The 18453-nt window shown below is 35.3% G+C and overlaps 1 protein-coding gene across 1 annotated transcript; it reads left to right on the top strand.

Moving 5' to 3' along the window:
- Window positions 1-1540: 1540 nt before the first annotated feature.
- LOC135685424 (uncharacterized) lies at window positions 1541-18396 on the top strand. The gene is made up of 23 exons (XM_065201360.2): window positions 1541-2150; window positions 2629-2944; window positions 3154-3375; window positions 3590-3633; window positions 3892-3959; window positions 4445-4516; window positions 5133-5279; window positions 5401-5566; window positions 5923-6260; window positions 6587-6755; window positions 7534-7809; window positions 8094-8238; window positions 8533-10493; window positions 10621-10690; window positions 11600-11755; window positions 12011-12205; window positions 13337-13443; window positions 14189-14245; window positions 14826-14866; window positions 15068-15134; window positions 15825-15918; window positions 16317-16405; window positions 17345-18396. The coding sequence occupies exons 1-23, from the start codon at window positions 1695-1697 to the stop codon at window positions 17423-17425; spliced, it is 5337 nt and encodes a 1778-aa protein (XP_065057432.2). The 5' UTR covers window positions 1541-1694; the 3' UTR covers window positions 17426-18396.
- Window positions 18397-18453: the final 57 nt, after the last annotated feature.

The following is an 18453-nucleotide window of genomic DNA, read 5'->3' as shown; positions in this document are numbered from 1 at the left end:
AAAAATTGCTTTAATGAGTCGTTTTCCACCAAACTGGAAGCATCAAAATTCGAAAACTTTCCCATTTTTGCGAGTTTACGGTTGGGGCAAAAAAGAGCCCAGATCAACGGATCTGTATAACATGTGGGGAGATGGAAGATGAAATACATTGTCTCATGAGATGCAAACTAAATATCGCTGGAAGAGAAAAACGTTTCTAAAAAAATCATCGCATCACAAAAACTTCAATCACTTCAAAGAAAGAACAAAATCAATTTACTTACTAAAAAATAACTAAATTTGTGATCAAAATGTTTATCAGTTTGTAAATCAGTGCCTATAAAATAGCTACTCGAAACAAAATGAAAAAGCAGAACTTACACAACCAAATAATTCAAATCGCGAAGTTGAAACGGGTTACAAAAACATCAACTCTTTGATTTACACGTATTTTAGTAAATTACATTCTTGTCTTCGTTTTGTTCTGTTTGTAACTTCTGTCATTAGCTGCTTGAAGTATGCAAAAATTATTTGTCGTTAGGCTTTTGATAGAAAATGAAATTCTTATACTATTAATGTACATTAACCAAATGTGTATATGGTTACTACGCACAGGTTTATTAAGGGTGATAATCAATGTTGATGCACGACTGATAAACAGATGTTAAAGCCCGCTCTTCTGCAGGTATCGTATAAATAGTAATCTAATATATGTTTATATATATATATTTGAGAGACGCTAGCATATCCGTCATCCACAAAATGGTAATCATAAAATATTGAATAAAAAGGTCCGTCAATTAAAGTAATTTAGTTGTCCCAATGCTATTTGTGAAGAATTGTTTTGCTCCCATTCAACAAACTGTTATAGTTATAAAGGAAATAAAATACAGTTTGACAATTATTAGGGATGCTCAAACCCCCAGTCCCCCTTTCGATAGCCCTGAATCAGGATCACTCGAGTCAAGATTCTCGAGAGATTTCTCAGATGTATGTGAAAACAATAGGATAGGTAGTGCGCGATTATTAAATGATTTACAATCTCTGGAAGCAAGATAGAATAAATAATTTCTTCATAAAGTTCTGTGCTTTATCTTGATTGTGGCAAACCATAAATATACTAGATTGCGTGCGGTAAAATATAATGCTATAATAATGATCAATGTAAGTAAATTGTACCAGGACCAAATTTTTTTAAATCAATAACGACGCTTTTTTGTAGCAAACCGTGTTTGGAGTGGTCATAGTTTATTTGGTTGTCAACTGTTTAAACTCAATATCACGGCACTTATCATGTAAACCTTGTGATAAAATTATGAATTGTTAAATTTAGTCTTCGAATCTTCGGAATCTGTCTTATGATTTTTCTGGCTTTAAAAATGCTTTAAATTTGACGGCTTTGTTCGGAAATCAGTTGGAAGAAATTATACTTCTGCGAACTGCGAAGGAATTCTCACCATGCGAAAGAGGCTAGTTGTACTCGAGCCTCAAAGTTCTATTGGTCGCTGACATTGATCGATTGTTTCCTTTATCCAATCAAATCCGTGGTTGTAATTTGAAATTCGTTTACTTCAACATATTGCCATTTCGCTCCGTGTTCATGTGATGTTGGACAACTAACAGAAACAATTCTAATTTGAAACTATATTGCACTTTATTTGGTGATGTTAAACCTAAGCTAGACATAATTTTGGTTTTGAAAAATCAAATTGATCATGTCTGATGAAAGTAGTTACTACAGTCCTGGCGAAGTTGCAGAGAGCGAGAAAGAAAACAATGTCGGTCTTCTTGCACGAAACCTCATGCCGGAGTTCCAGGATGAAATTAAAACCATATCAAATAAAAATACGGAAAGTCGTGAACCAATAAAAGTTTACTTAAGAATAAGGCCTTTTTCACAAGATGAACTGAAGGCATCAGAAGATCAAGGATGCCTCACAATTATGGATGACAAGACAGTTCTACTAAGCGCTCCGCGGGATTCGTTTACCTTCAAAAGCAGCATTCGCGGGATTGCAGAACAAAATCATCAGTTTTCTTTCTCAAAAGTATACGATGAAAAAATTTCACAAAAGGATATATTCGATGATGCAATGTTGGGATATGTAAAAGATTTCTTAGATGGGATAAACTGTCTTGTTTTCACGTACGGAGTGACAAATTCAGGGAAGGTATGATCTATGATATGGTGTTGGGGTTTTTTCCTTATTTTTCTTATGATACCAAGTTCTTAATTCATAATTAATTTGGTTTGTTCGGAAAAAAGTACATTTGGGTTATTTTCACATAAACATGATACAAAATTCAATGAAATTTTCATTTCTTCATATTCTTGGTAACATTTTTTTTAAAAAAATTTAAACTCAAATTTAATCCATAGCCTTGATATTTTCATTTACAAACATATATCACATTTTGCATATAGCTTCAGTGTTCCTTTGGTATTCATTATATTAATTATTCAATGAAAAGGGCACTGGGCTTGAAAACCTCCTGGGTTTGTCTTGGTGTCCTTGGCAACATTTAGTGCAATTTGCAATTTAATAATAAACTAAACCATTCTTGGTTAACATTTGTATACTTTGAAAACTTTTGATATATTTTTTTGTTAAAGGAAATGAATTTGAATGTAAATTTTTTATTTTGCAGACATTTACAATTCAAGGAAATCCCAAAAATGGTGGAATCCTTCCACGTGCTCTGGATGTTCTGTTTAACAGTATCAAAGGAAAGCAATATGAACATATGAATATAAAACCAACAATGTATCAAGATGTTTCCAGTTTGACTCAAGAACAGCAACACTACGAAGAAGTGCTCAAGAAAGCTGTTTTAAACGCAGGGCAAAAGCATGACATTGATTTGTCAATTTTGTGGAAAATGGACACCACTTCCCAGAGTGATCTATCTACGATTTCAGCTGCCAGTACTGCTTCAAGCAGCTATATCACAGCTAATGATGACGGTATAATGATTCAAGCCATAACTTTTTATCTGTTCTTTCATTTTGCAATGAAAGCTTCAGAGCATGTGCAATTATGATAAACAATCTTACATGAAATACAAAGCCTAAAGCTTAAAATACTGATTAAATGAAAGATCAATATTTATCATGTAATTTGTTATTTGCTTGTTTTAAAATTCTGACTTTCTTCATTTTTATTATATTGGCAGATTACAGCTCAATTTCCGAGGAGCTAAAAGAGAGAGTTTGTGATGGGACAGTTATTGACATTAATTCTCAAGGACCAGTGAAATTCAGTGTTTGGGTGTCCTTTGCTGAAATTTACAATGAATATGTTTATGATCTTCTGGACCCCACTCCTCTTGGAAAAGGAAAAAAGAGGCCAACACTAAAGCTTGGCGATGACAAAAAGGGGAATCCATACATCAAAGGTAGAACAAAATCATTCTGTATTTTTTTCATTATCTTATACAGTTAGCATTTATATGCTAGCCTCCTAGAAAAACCCCAAACTTATTTTTGAAATTTGTGATATAAGTTGTTTCATGATATGTTCTTTTCTTTTTAAAATCTGTGTAATCTTTTCATTTATGTATATATATGACAACACAGCAGTGAGTTTAAGGAAATTTTTGTTGTTGCTAGGGTTGAAGGAAATCCAAGTAAACTCTGCTGATGAGGCATTCAAGGTAAGTCAGATATGAAGAAATTTAGTTATTTTGATCTTCAAGCAGGATAAAAGAGAAACTGTTCAAATCTGGTTTTTAAAGCATGTACCCACACTGGGAATCATTATCTGAAACCAGCAAACAATATCTTCATATTTATAGAAAAAAACCTTTTCTCTTGTCTTTGTAATATCTAATGCATGAGTATGTTGAAAAGGGTGTTATATTTTTCATTTTTTTAAAAATGTTCTGAATGGTATTGCTCACTTCCTTTTTAAGGTTCTGAGGGTTGGCCAAAAGAATCAGAAGATTGCTGCAACAAAATTGAATCAAAATTCAAGCAGAAGGTTTGTCTTCTTGGAATTGTTGCACATTGCTTTGCAATAGTGGTGTTTACAGACCTGGTCATTGAGGAGAGTGATAGCTCTTGCTACCTTGCAGATTGCCCTCCTAAATTGTTCAAAAAAGAAAATTGTCCTACTTGAAACCAATTGCTCTTGTTTCCTTTATTTCTATTTTACATCAATCTATGAATAACTCGCCTGGAAATTACTAGAAGAGCTGTTTACTGCCACTCCCTTGCTACAAAGTCATATGGCCAGAAATATGTCTAGGGAGTTATATGGTCTTCACCTGTCCACTGGGTCCAGTTAACATATTTGGTCTTCACCTGTAAAGGGTCTTTCAGGGATGAGCTTATACAGCATAGGCCAGAAAAAAGGGATTTCAAATAAAAGACAGAGTTACCTTGATTACTGTATACCTTGAACAAGCCTGTGTTACTGTATATGTTGTAAAACCTGAATAACATTTTCTTTTTTTTCAATTTTAGTCATTCAATTTTTACAATAAAAACACTCAGAGTTGTTGATGTTGATGAACCACATGTTGCTCGTATCAGCAGGTTTGATCATAATGTTTCATGTTTGTGTGATTGAAGCCAGCATATGACTAAAACTAAATTTTGAATCCTTTCTGATACTTCAGATCAAATCCTATCCAACTTTGCTATCTATTGATGATCCTATTAAGTGTTAAATTCAGCATTGCAACTTATAACCATCCTGTTTTACACTAAAGCATATACGTCCTTTTCTACAGAAGTAGGTTTATAAGAAAGACTAGAAGTATAAACAGCTACTAAGTAAGCGTTTCTTAACTAATCTACCTTTAGATGTTGACTCCAGAAGTCAGCATTTCTCTAACAAAATTTTTTTCATTTTCTTTCGGGAAAAAGGAAACTGGATATCAGATAATATTTTTCATAGATCAAAATGCTACATTATTTTTCACAATGCCTAAAAGTCGTGAAATACTCAATCTTTTCTTAAAATTCTAACTCAGTAGGTTTGGTTGATCAAGTAGAATGAAAATTATATTGAGTATTTGTGCAAACTACAATAACCAAGTGCAAACTACAGGTATTCTGCTTCAAATATATCCATTTTCCCGATAACTACAGACATCCCAAAAAATATTTCGCATTAAAAATTCGTCAATACTTCTGTTCAATTAATCAGGTTGTCTTTTGTGGACCTGGCTGGATCTGAAAGGTACTGCAAAACACAGAGCACAGGGGATCGTTTGAAAGAGGCTTCAAATATAAACACGTCAATCATGACCCTTGGAAAATGCATCGAATATCTACGATACAACCAGCAGCACAAGTAAGTTTTAATGATCTGACCAGGCCATGTCTGGACTTGTCGTTTGTTTGAGTGTATATCTATGTTGATCAGAAATAGCTTATTCTTAAGTTTATAATGGTTTTTGCTTTCTTTTTTCTAGGAATCACCCAGTCATTATCCCATTTAGAGAAAACAAACTGACTCGACTGTTTCAAGGGTTCTTTGTTGGGAAAGGCAAAGCCTGCATGGTCGTGAACATCAGTCAATGTGCGTCTGTTTTTGATGAAACCTACAATGTACTCAAGTTTGCATCCGTTGCAAAACAGGTTAGAAAACGAGTTACAGATAATTTCATTATGACGTTGATTTTTGATTACCAATTAGTCACGAACACGTCAGTGCTGTTTCTGATTAAAAAAATCTGTTCCTTTTAATTCCTTCAAAGATAGATTTTTGCGTAAGGACTATCGATCTAACACATGGCAATTAATCATCGTCTAACAAAGGGATATTTTAATCAATTTCGTTTGCACTTAAATAGCGGTCCTCCTTCGTTTGTTATAAACCAAGCAGATAAATTCAAATATTCACTTATCATTTGTCTTGAAAAATGCACACATCTTTTCGCCACATTTCTATATTTGTTTCAAACTATGAAATTTACGAGCATTTTCTTATGCAGGTTACGACTAAAAGTGCTCGAAACACCGAATTTTTCAAACCAAAACAGCCACCGAAACCATTGCTGGCAACTGCAACTCCTGTGAACAAGTTTGGAAAGCACAGTTTAATAAGTATGGGTTTCACCACGCCAAGGCCTATCCAAAAGGACATTATGTTTGAATCTATGTGTGATGAAAATGATGATGAGCCCGTGCAGGTGCTCATTAAAAATTACGAAGCCCTTCGTAAACAGTTGGTTGATGAACGACGCAAAAATGCTATGATGGAGCTGAAAATAAGAGAGGAGGTTTGTGCTGAGATGTCAGATCAAATTGTCGAAATTGAAAGAAATTACAAGTGAGTCAAATTTACATATTTGGCCTGTGTGATTTTTCTGTAAGCTACTCTTTGCCAGCTTCGAAATCTCATAGGCTGAAAGAGAATCTTGCAGTATCGTTATACGATGTATGTTGATGTAATTTGCGATAGCGATTTTTATGGCCAAACTGTTTGTTCATTAGAACCCAAAAAGTAATTCGTTACTTTGTTATGTTCCACTAAACGCTGTTTTTTCGCAAAGTGTCTTCACTGTGTCGAGCAAAAGGGCCACAACTCATTCTAGAATTTTTAACCAAAACTTTTGCTTCAAAATTAAAGGTAATTTTGCTACTTCTTTCTTTTAGCGAGCGATTGCAGGAAGAGCAGGAAACGATGGAAGAAATGTGTGAACGGAGAATTGAGATGCTTACAAAATCAATGAAGAAGGCGAGGAAGAAGAGGAAGCTTGACAGACTCGAATCAGAAGATGATGTCTCCAATGTGCTGTATCAAGCAGAAAAGAATAGAGTTAAGGTAAGCGTCAGGGTATCTCAAGGTAATCTTAATGTCTGTTTTCCTTTTCTCAACAACTCTTCCAGTATTGATTTTTCGTAATGTTCTGAGAGTTTGAGATAAACGGCTTTCATATTCATTTTACTTGGCCCTCTTTACACCTTGATAAATTGCCTTTGATATAAAGGCAATTATCAGATATAAATAGTTTAAAAGTTAAATAAAACTTAAAAGTTAAATACAAAGAGATGTTCCAGGCAAATGACACATTTACCGGTTGGTCAATTTTTGATTGAAAGATGACTTAAGCCTATTCAATTTGATATCTGTCGATTACCTTTAAGAAGAACATTTTAAAAACCAGGAACATTTTATTTGAAACCTCTGCTGCTCTTCTAATCTCAAACATATAACATCTCGATGAGATGGTATTGTTTGAAGCTGTTTTCTTGTTTTTCTTTCTCCTAATCTTATCGTTATTGACAGCTTAATCTCATTTCATTTTTATTTGGTGCCAGATTTTTCAGACGTCACTTGATATATGAGGTTTCACGTGCTGTAGTCCAGCCTTTTGCTGGTCTTTTAATCGAGAGTGACCTTGCTTCCTTGTCTCACAAGATCAAACCAATGTTTCCAGGTTTCTAATGCTTTTGTACACGTAGAGACTTGGTGTTTCCAGCCATTGTCGCTAAGTTAATTTGTTTAACCTATTTTTAAGTCTATTTTTAAGCAGCAGTTTCTTAATAACAAGCGTTTTTTATCTATTGCGTTTTGAAAGATTCCTTTCTTGTGAAACCAGGAGCGCGATGAAATTATACGAACCCTTCGTGCCAAACTTGCCGAGAAAGAAATCGCCCATGAGTTTTATAAACAAGCACACACCCCTGAGCAGCACCCAAAAGTAATCCAGCGCCTGCAAAGTGAACTTGATGAGGCAAAAGAGACCGTCAAGGTGAACGAGAGCCATATAGAGGACCTTCAAACAACATTGAATTGTGCACAGGATGCCCTTGAAGAAAAAGAACTTGAGGTCGAGAAGCTAAAAGAGGTTGTGGAGTTAACTGAAAGCCAAAATGTAAGCTCGTTAAATGAGAAATTTTTAGATGAAATGATCTTTGTTTGCCTAGATAACAGCTTTCTTGGTTTTCATCTATCTTCTCCATGCTTGCTCTAATTTACATAGAGTCATCCGTGCAATTTGTTTTTTTTGTAAAGTCTGAAGCTTTTTTTAATTGAGTGAGACCAAAAGTTTCCGATTAAATTTTGATATTGTTTCATTTATATACTGTCAACAAGCCGCTCACCTGTCAACAGGGCAGAAGTATAGCAATATTTTGAAGTTGTCTTCTCATTTTCAAGGAACTGGTTGAGTTGAAGGTGCTGCTTGAAGAGACGAGCAAAGCTTTGAACGAGGCTAGGCTCAAGCTCGATGGGAGGGATGAAAAAATAAAGGAGAAGGATGACATCATCGCCCAGTTCAGTGAACAACTGCGATCTCTTCAAGGTTGGTGAGGTTTTCTTTTTGACTCATACCTTATAGTCGATCAGCAAAAACATGTAGACCTACGAGTGGCCTTTGTCTTAGTTAATTTAAGACAATCTATAGGTCGTGTTTATTTTTGCTACCGCTAACTAGATGTTTTTAATGGATGCATTTTACTATGATATATTGCATTTTACTATTGATGTGCTCAGTCTATTTTCTGATAAAAGATTCAAAAGTCCTATCCCAAGTTGCCAATCACTGTTGAAAAAAATCTAAATTCACATACAAGATTATTTCAAATTATTCCTTTAGAAAAACAGCTGGACAAAACAGAGGTTGAAGAGTTTGGACGCGAGCTTGCTAAGCTTGAGGAGCAGGGAAAATTACTGCATGAAAGAAACGAGTTTCAGTGCAGCGAATTGAAACAGCTGCGTCTCGAGAAAGATGACATTGATTTTCAAAGGAAACTGCTCAGCAATAAGGTTGAGGAGCTGAAGAGGCAGTTAGCTGAGAGTGAGGATAGAAGGGAGCAGTTGGGGTTTAAAGACGAGGAACAGAAAAAAAAGATTAAACGATTCATGGATATAGTTAGTAATCAAGAAACAGCATTAATAGAGAGTGAGGTGATAATCGAGCAACTGAATGAGAAAATTGAGCAACTGACAGCCAAACGAGCAATTGTGGATGATAATCAGTTGCAAAAAGATCAGGAAGTATCTGAAGACGAGGATGAGATTGTTTTTAAGTTACAAGGAACAGAAACGAAAGCAAAATCTATTAGTGAAAGAGAAAATCTGGCTCAAGTTGAAAGTGAAAAGCTTGATTTAAAAAAAGAAGTCAGGCATTGCTTGGAGAAAATTGGAAATCTTGAAAAGGAGCTTGCAATAAAAGAAGAGGAGCTTGCTACTCAACAGACCAATTATGATACAGAACTTGAGGTTCTGAGTGGCAGAATAGATGGGGCGTTTAGAAAGTTAGAAGATAAGGAGAAAGAAGTTGACATGTTGAAAATTAAGCACGCAGATGAAATAAAATGCCATGAAGAGAAGTTTACTATTCGAGAGGATGAGTTAAAATTAAAAATTGATGTGTTTGAGAAAGAGGTAAGAGAACTGAAAGCTGTGGCTGGAGAACAAAAAGAGGAAGTAAATCCTAGACAAAAGAAATCTGAGAACAGTCCAGTTGGTAGTGAAGGCAAGGTAGTGGAAATCAAAGCTGGATCTGGAAGTAATAGTATTCAAGGACCCAAGAAGGATGCTTTTGCTGCGAAAGGTGTAGTTTCAGTGAAGTCTTTTGCTAGTGGAATGAAAGGTGTGAAACCAAAGGCTAAGGCTGGATCTTTAATTCGGGCATCGGCTGCTAGCCCAAGGTCCCCGTATAAATCGAGTAATGTAGCTTTTAAAGAGATGGAAAGGACTTTGAAAGAAACATCAGAGGCATTGGATAAGAAAAATGAACAGGTCGTGATGAAAAATAGGATGGTAGCAGATTTACAGAGTAGAATCAAAGAGTTGGAAGATGAAATAGAAATACTAACTGAAGAAAAATTGAGCATGAAAGCAACATTGGTCGATGAAACGAGCAAGTCAAAGAATCTTGAGTTGAAAATTGAAGAGTTGAATGTGGATATACAAAGGGCAAATGATGAAATAGCCCACTTAAAGGAAGAAGAAGTCCGTAACAAAAATGACTTGTTAGCTTTGTCAGCATTGAAAAAAGAAGCGCAAATACTAAAAGAGAAAAAAGGCCTTCTTGAAACAACTGTCGAGAAATCTCGTGAGAAGATCGAAGAACTTGAGACTTTATTCAACGAAGAAAAGTCGAAGAGTGAGGAAAATGAGGATCAGCTGAAAAAGTTCATGTCTGCACAAGAAGTTGCCTTGAAAGAAATTTCAGTTCTGAAGGAACAGCTTGCTGCAAAGACGGATGAAATCGTGTCACTTGGAGGAAAGCTTTTGGAACTTCGTGAGGCTGAGAAAAACTTTGGTGATTTGTTGTCAGCAAAAGAAGTGCTTGAGAATGGAATGAAAGAGAAGGTAAAAGAATTTAATGAGTTAAAAATCCGACATGAAGAAGTTGTTGCTAATTTGAAATCTGAGATCACGGAGCTAAAAAGAGAGAAAGGTTCATTGATGGATGAAGTTGCAACCAAAAATAGCGATCTAAGAACGAGAATTATGGAACTAAACAAGATCATGGAGGAGAATGTTGAACTGAAGAGCAGTTTATGTAAAGCTGAAGAGAATAATTCATTGCTGGAATTACGAATGAAAGTAAGTTTCTTGTTTATTTTTTGTCACTTTCTTTCTCCTCTAGAATCTTTTTCACTATTCATTTTTGTCGTTCTTTCTTTATTTTTGTGACCAGTTTGTACAATAATGGACATATCCTTTTTCGTAGCTACGAACCACAGAAAAGGAACTTGACTCCATGCATACGAAGCAACAAGTCGTGACTGCTCTCGCAAAAGGTACTTAAGATTACCTTAACTCTACTTGTTAAAACTTTCTAAAATGCTCCCTTCTGTAATGTTCACATAATTAGTATCCCGTATGTACCTTAAATCCCGTATGTAATCCGCCCATTTAATCTCGTACAGACGTGTTTTGTTATTCATTTCTTATGTATAGAAGTTCCTATACAGTCGGTATTCTAGTAGTTATATAATCATGGACATTTCTCTATGATCAGCTCCTAAAACATTATCTTCCAGATGATTAAGTCGAATATGGTGGGACCTGGTGACAGCTGCTTTCATCAGCTTAAAAACCCCTTTCCCATCCTATCGTTCCCACACAATCTTAATCAATTGCAGAGGAAAGTATCAAGATGAAATTCCCCGCAATGTCGCCAAAATTGTCACAAGTATCACAGATTTGTAAACAGAATCTAAAACTTTAAAAGTGATTAACGAACGATACGATTAGTAAATGCCTCATCAATCGTCTAAGGCAACGGGGGTTTTGTAGCCTTCATGCCACGCATCGGGGTTTGCAAAGCATTTTGACGTGCTGTTGTACAATCATTGCCAAAAGTACTTGGAACACCCAGCAATTTGATTTTGTTTTCATGTTTTTCAATTCTTTTCCCGCACCCTTTTCCCCGCTAAACGTTATTGATAATATAAAAGAATATCATAGAAGTCGCAGAAAAAAGCGTTTTTCCTAATCCCCTACGTCGTTTTGTGGTAAACCAACATTGTTCAAAGGGGAAGGGGAATGGCTGATTTGCCCTGGAAAACCTACGTTAGTGTACCAAGACTTTTTACAGGCATTCTAGCTACTGAGATATGTGGTCCGAAAACTCATCTATCTGTCAAACTAATACACTATAAATATAATATTTCCATATTTCATTTTTAATTGATTTTTAATTTTAGCTTCTAGAAAGGAAGAAGAAAGGATAAAAGACATGTCTGAAATGATATCTGAGAGGGACCAGATTATGGAACGACAGAAAGAGCAAATAGAAGATAAACAGACGGAGATTGATGATCTTTTGTCAAAGTTAGAAGACGCAAAGTGTCTAGAAAAAGGTATGGAAACTACAAGCTCAAAAGTGAATAAATAAAAGTTTGTGAGCTGAAGGAAAATAAACAAATTGAAACATGAATTCGAAGTATTGAAGCATGCATTCAAAGAGTGATTGCCCCTATACATATAATGGAGGAAAAGGAGCTTTGCAAACATTTTTTGATGGTGCAGAATTTAAAATCGAGGTACTGTTATCACTTCCTAATAGACACATGAGGTGTATGCTGGATTTTTATTTATTTTTATTTTTATTATAGATTTGATAAAAAAGCAACAAACTATTCAAGAACTTCGATGGACCATCATAAAAAAGGACGAGAAAATCAAAGAACTTAATTCATTAGAGACAAAAATGGCTGATCTGGAAAATAAACTAAAAGAATTTGATGAAATGAAATTCCAGAAGGAAACGTTAACGATGCAGGTTGAAACCCAGAAGCGATCTATCAAAGGTATGCAAATTGTATCCGACTGCTCTAGAAAATACTTTGAACTTTGTTAAGCTGCCTGTTTTGAATTGAAGAAAAAAGGACGTTGTGCCTTTGTTTACAGCTCTTTTGTGGGCGGTAGGTGTTTTTTCTTTCGATAATTAGTTACAGGTGCTCCATGTTTCTTGATCATCTAGTTTATGTCATTTTGCCTCCACAATCCCTTCCGGTGCTTCAAATCGTTTTAACTACCCACCCCTCCCCACTTCTTCTGAAAAATCTAAGTGACAATACAGATCCTTTCGCGATATTAGACAACTATTAAACAGTTATGGCTTCGTGAATCATGACCAGTATTCCTGAATATTACACAAAATACCGGAAACATGGCATAAAGCACTTTTCGTCCGACGCTCTTCAGAGTATAAGCTTAGGATAGTGACCGAAAGTAAGCTGAAAATTTATATCCAGTTGTGGATCGAAAGTAGCGCGATAGGAAAAAAGACGCGTTTGATTGGTTACTTATTTCGACCAATCAGCAACCGCTCCCTCTCACCTAATTGACGAGTCCAAGAAAGGAAACAAACTCTTTCTATCTGTTCAAGTCGGGGTCCTTTGTTTTGATGTAAACAGATTCAAAAGCTCCTTAATGTAAAGACGACCTTGCCTACCCAATGATTTTGAAATTTTCGTCACTTTACGTTTTGGAACATTCTGGATTTGTGTGTAAATTTTGACCAATCGCCTAATCATATTTTATTTGGGCGATTTGATTTATACCGAGCTTCATATCGGCACGAAAATTCATAAACACCTAAACTTTTTTGATCGGAAGGAACGCAATCCTTTGGAATGGACACACAGTGGAAAAACAATCGATTATGGCTTTTTTGATTTTACTTTCGAATTTTATTGAAACGTTGCCAATCCAGTTTTTCCCTAGTTCAAATCGAAATGATATCTTCATGGTAGCCATTCTTCCAAAGAATTTCCTTGACTTTGTCAAGCTCTTGATCCAATTCAGGTCTGGAGCAAATCATTTTCTCTTCTGTGCTTGATCACGCTTCCAGATCGGTTAAAAATGTCAGGACACGTGATTAGTCATGTGCTCACTACATTACGACCAATTTGAAGACCGTTGCCTTTTCTTTACAGAGCGTGAACATCAATTGGCTGCTTCAAGAAAGGAAATCGAGGAACTCAAAACGGAAATTAAGCTGAATGCTGAAAAGGATTTATCAGACAAATTTCAAACTCCGAAGGTGAGCCGTGAATCTGTTTTGAACTTTAAGTAATACGCCAGCATGATACTGGGTACCGAATATCTTCTACTGTCCATTATAAGTTTAATGCTTTAACAATTTTTAGTGGTGTGGTTTTTTCAATGTTAATTTGAAAGTTGATTTTATCGAACGTTCTGTGACCCGAGAGAGGGATATTTCGGAATCTTGTCTAACCCACAAATTTGAAGCATAATTTCTTAATCATTTAAAATTTTAAACTACAACCAAAGCTACTAAAATACATGTCACTCATAATAATGAAGGACGCAAGGTCATCTAGTCTCCATTATGAGTGACATTTACAAATTTCAATTACATCTAAATATAAACACAAAAAAGTAAGTAAAACAAAACCAAATCAGGAAAAGTAAGGTACCTCTAGAAAAATTTACACACATTTTTTACATAATTTACCTCTCATATCTAAATTGTTACTAGTCATATCCTGTTTCGGATTGAATCCCAGTTTCAACAAGTCATTCTGAAATATTATACAAATTCAGGCTCCAATACTTAGGCAGACTAACCTTATTCTTCTAAACAGGTCATGTGAATTGGCCAACGAGTTGAGTTCGCAAAAACATGTATATATATAGCATTATTTTTTCAAATTTTAATGTTGTTGATCCCAATTGAGATCGATGCCTCAATGCTAACTTTTGTAACGCTGGCAATCTAATAAAATATATGAAGACAATACTTATTTATCCTGTTCCTCTTACAGGCAACACCTCTTTCAGAATTAAAAAGAAAGAATAGCGAAGATATTCCCCTCTCTGAGGTGAGGCTAATTATAAGCATTATTCTTGGAATATAAATTATTTACGCATTTGGTGTTTGGAACAGAAGAGTTCTATGTTGCTATACAGGCGAATTACAAATGTCCTATTCCATGCACCAAAAACGTGCACAGCCATGTCTATACGACATCGAGAACTTCATGACAGACCCGTAAACAGTAATTTTCATTATGAATTCGTTTATATTTACATATGAATTGGAATGTTGTTTCTTGTATTTTTCTCTTTAGTCTTCGTGTTATAGTTGTTTTTTTCGGAGTCCATTTACAAGAAGAGACATATGATTCAAGTTGTTTTCGTTTTTCAAAAGAATTCCATAATGTCTTTCAAATTAGACCTCAACCAGCCTTGTGGTTAAAGAAAAATTATCCCTGATGGAAGCAATTTTGAATCAATTTAGGCCATAAGATTAAAAATTTTTGAAAAGCACATACCTCGACTATTTCCACTGAATCAATTGGCAAAAATCTCACAAGATCAAGATTTCTGTCGTGTTGATCTCATATGAATTTCTTTTCAATGTTTGATTTACTCATTTTATCTTTTCCTTCACCTTTGTAGCTGAGAGATTGCACCTCTTCAACTAAAAAATCGCCAACAAGGTATGTTATTTTGAATTAATCTTACTTTAGACATCAAACATCTTTAGAAAGAAAGCTAAAACCCTCTTACGCTTGTAAACTCTTAAAATTCTAGAAGCACTATTATGCTGCTTCATTGAAATAAGACTGTTCTGTACCAATAAAACTAAGCATTTTCTTTTTGCGATAAATTTCACGCCCGTAATCTTTTTTTTTATGTAGCTTACGAAGATCCACGAGAGCCAGAATATCGTCAATGAAGAAAACAATAGGCGAAGAAAATGACCCGGTTAGTGCATTTAATAGAAATCATTTTACGTATTCTGTTTCAAGATAGGTTTTGAAAATTAAATCTTGAAATATTTCTGATTTTAAGGTAACCTTTCTTGAATCAAAACAGTCAACTGCCCTTGGGGTCAAAGTAGATTAAGGAAATTACGGCAGAAGTTTTTTCCAAGCAGCTCTTTTTTAGGCCATATTGAGAATTCCTTATTTTAAGGTAACCTTTCTTCACTTAAAGCAGTCAACTGTCTCAATCAAACGTATGCCTAACTATTTTTGCTGATGTTTCTTAAATCCATTACTATTTATCTCGCCTTCGTCTCAGTTGTTATTTTTACCTATTCTATCTCAAAATATAGCTTTTTGATTTTCGGGGGCATTTTTGGTGCAATGATATATGTGTGTGCCATCATGAGAAAACAATCGAAGTTCAAATCACATTTTCATGTGTAATTTGAGACCATTATTCCACGATATGGTAATCACTGAAAAAGCTCTTTTTCTTGGTTTACTGTACGTTGTATAAGGACTCGCAGAATTTGACCCATAATTTTGGTAACTTGCCCTCTTGATAGAAATTTATACTAATTACTCCATATTTTGTTATATAATGCAATAAAATAACAAAACTGATTCAAGTTAATTTACTTTGTTTCACGATTTTAAAGAATCCGTTTCCTATCATTTCTTCTACCAGGCTCCTGAATACGTTGGAAGCAGTTTAAAGAAGAAGGGAAGTGAAAGGAAAGTCCTTTTTGATCTGAACGAAGAGCCAACTAAGGTTCTTCAGGGTAAGCTGTTTCCTATTCGCTGATTCCTAGTAAGAAATATCTTACTGTTTTTGTTGACCTTTAAAGGTTTTGATTAGGCGGAGGATAAAGAGTTTCGTTGACTCGGCTTGGATCCTCTCTGCTGTCCTGAATTTGTTAATGAATCTTATTTTATCTTTTCTGAAAAATGCTGAAAAACTAGCGTCATTTTTAGTAGTCCTTGATCCAATGAAATTTTTTTAGAATATTGAGTAAACATTTCCTTATTGAGTTAAGTTTTCTCATGGTGGGATCTAGTAAATTAGGTGAATATTTCTCATTGGGTTCCATTCTTTTCTATTTTTGCAAGGAGTACAAGTTTTTTAGCCTGTTTTCGATTTGTGAACACTGCTTACTGTGTGTATATTATCTTTCAACAGCTGATACACCAGAAAGCGCACAACCAGAGAAAAAGCGGAGAAGAAAGCTGCTTGCCAAAACTGTTGGCATCTGTGCAGAATCACCACAGGTTTGCATTTAATCTTTATATGAAAAACATATCTCTTTTTAAGTTCTTGAAAAATTCAGGTTTTAGGACTTTGTGGACTTGAAGAGACTGGGCTTGATATGACTAGGCCCTTAGAAGATCTGTTTGGAGAGCGAGGCTGACCACAGCTTCTCTATCTACCACAATTATCTATCAATCATTTTCTTTCAGCATAGCAACTGTTGTTCATTTTTCTACCATATGTATATATATATCTTTCTTCATTTTTCACCGTTGTTAAAACCACTGTCGCCGCCTGAAATTTTAGCTTTTCTTCTTGCTACATCATCTGTATTGGGGTCAGCCTTTTGTCATCGGATCTTCTGATGCAGCGATCCCACTGTTTTGAATAGATTGATAAGTTTTCCAGTCAACTAAATGCATGTTCTTGTACTTCAAGACTGGTTTAAGAATTTTATAAAACCAAGTATTTTAAAGACGACGGTAAAGGGCTTATAAAACCTCTTTATAACAAGGCTTATAAAGTCGTCTTTCTTCCATTTTATTACAAATGCATTGACCTGAAACTGCAACAGATATCCTTACAAAGACACGCGTGTATGCTGTCCAAATGCAGAAATTTCTTGCAGACACGTTTTAAAAAGAAAATGTTGCGAGCTATATTAGTCAAACTTTTTGAACTACATACTCTAGTTTCCATCGCTCAATTGTGACAGGCACGCTGCACCTAGGACATGTATTCCCGTCCATAAAAACATCTTATGTCTGCACCCTTGGTAGATATGTTAGGATGGTTTTGTTAATCTCTTCTTACATGTTTTTTTTTGCATTTTTACGGCTTCCAAGCTGGCTAGGTTAAGCAGCAGTAGATACCTAAATATGCCGCCAGAAATGATCAAATCACATCACAAAACGTCTACTAATACTCTATTGCTAGAATATTTTTTCTCTTCTTTTTAGATCATCCCTCCTTCTCCAACAAAAGACGATGAAGTTACGGTGATTGTCAAGAGACAGTTGCGATCGTCATCCCGCAAATGAAAGTGTCACACCAACAGTGGAGGACCTTCGGGTGAATCTGGAAGTCTTTGGGCACATTTGAGGCTAAATGAACGAATGTAGAATAGCAGAATCCTTTGATTGGTAGTGCAGAATTTCTAGCAACAGTTGATGCAGAATGATCGGGTTTCATTGTTGATTTAGAAGATAAATACCATTGTTGGGCCATTTCCCCTTCCTTATACCGAATTGTGATCAAATTTCTTCTTTTTGCCATTGTTTTTTGAGACAGTTTTTGCAAAAGCCCCAGACACCTTTCTCTTCATACCATTCCATCCTAGCCTGCGTGCAGACTCGGAAATTTGAAAGAGGAGTGAAAGTAGAGACTGCTCAACAGAGCCGCTTTTCTTGTTCGCTGACATTTTTTTCTAAACACTAGAACAACAACTCCATTAGCGTGCAATGTTTTTCTGTAATTTTAGCTGTTCAAAAGAACAAACAGACCTATTCTATTATCCTGATACCATACATTTTTGCTTCTGCTCAAAGGTGCCACTTCGAAAACTGAAAAAAAAACAATGGAAGTTCCTCAAACCAATCAAATTCGGTTCCTTGATTTCGAGGAACCTGTGAACAAGGAAATCGGCTCGTCTTCGCAGAATCTGCTTTTTCTCCTATTTTCAATTTTGTAAACAGAGTCTGCACGTAGGCTATTCCATCCCTGATGACGGAAGTAGTGGTTATGTGCTTCACAATACATGTACAGGGGCGTTAGCTCTCCGCCATAGTACCGGGTTAGACTAACTGGCTTCTGAAATGGAGGCTCGAAAGCTTTTGCCTCTCATCCAATCCTGGTGACTGGCTCTTCGATTCTAACTGTAAATAGCGTTTTTGAGCATCGCCGTAGAAAAATTTTATTCTCGTTATTTAATTTATTTTATAGATATTAATTATTATATAAGTTGGTATTAAACTTATTTTAAAACATTTTTCATACAGTCCATTATCAATTATTTGTCAGAAAGTTGTTCGTGTGTTTATTCTTCGTTTTTTGCAGCAATGATACTGAA

Source organism: Rhopilema esculentum, chromosome 15, assembly GCF_057945365.1.
Source record: "Rhopilema esculentum isolate cy_ngs chromosome 15, ASM5794536v1, whole genome shotgun sequence".
NCBI lineage: Eukaryota > Metazoa > Cnidaria > Scyphozoa > Rhizostomeae > Rhizostomatidae > Rhopilema > Rhopilema esculentum.
The sequence above is the reverse complement of the archived record's forward strand: the minus strand, read 5'-3'. Positions and strand labels throughout refer to the sequence as shown.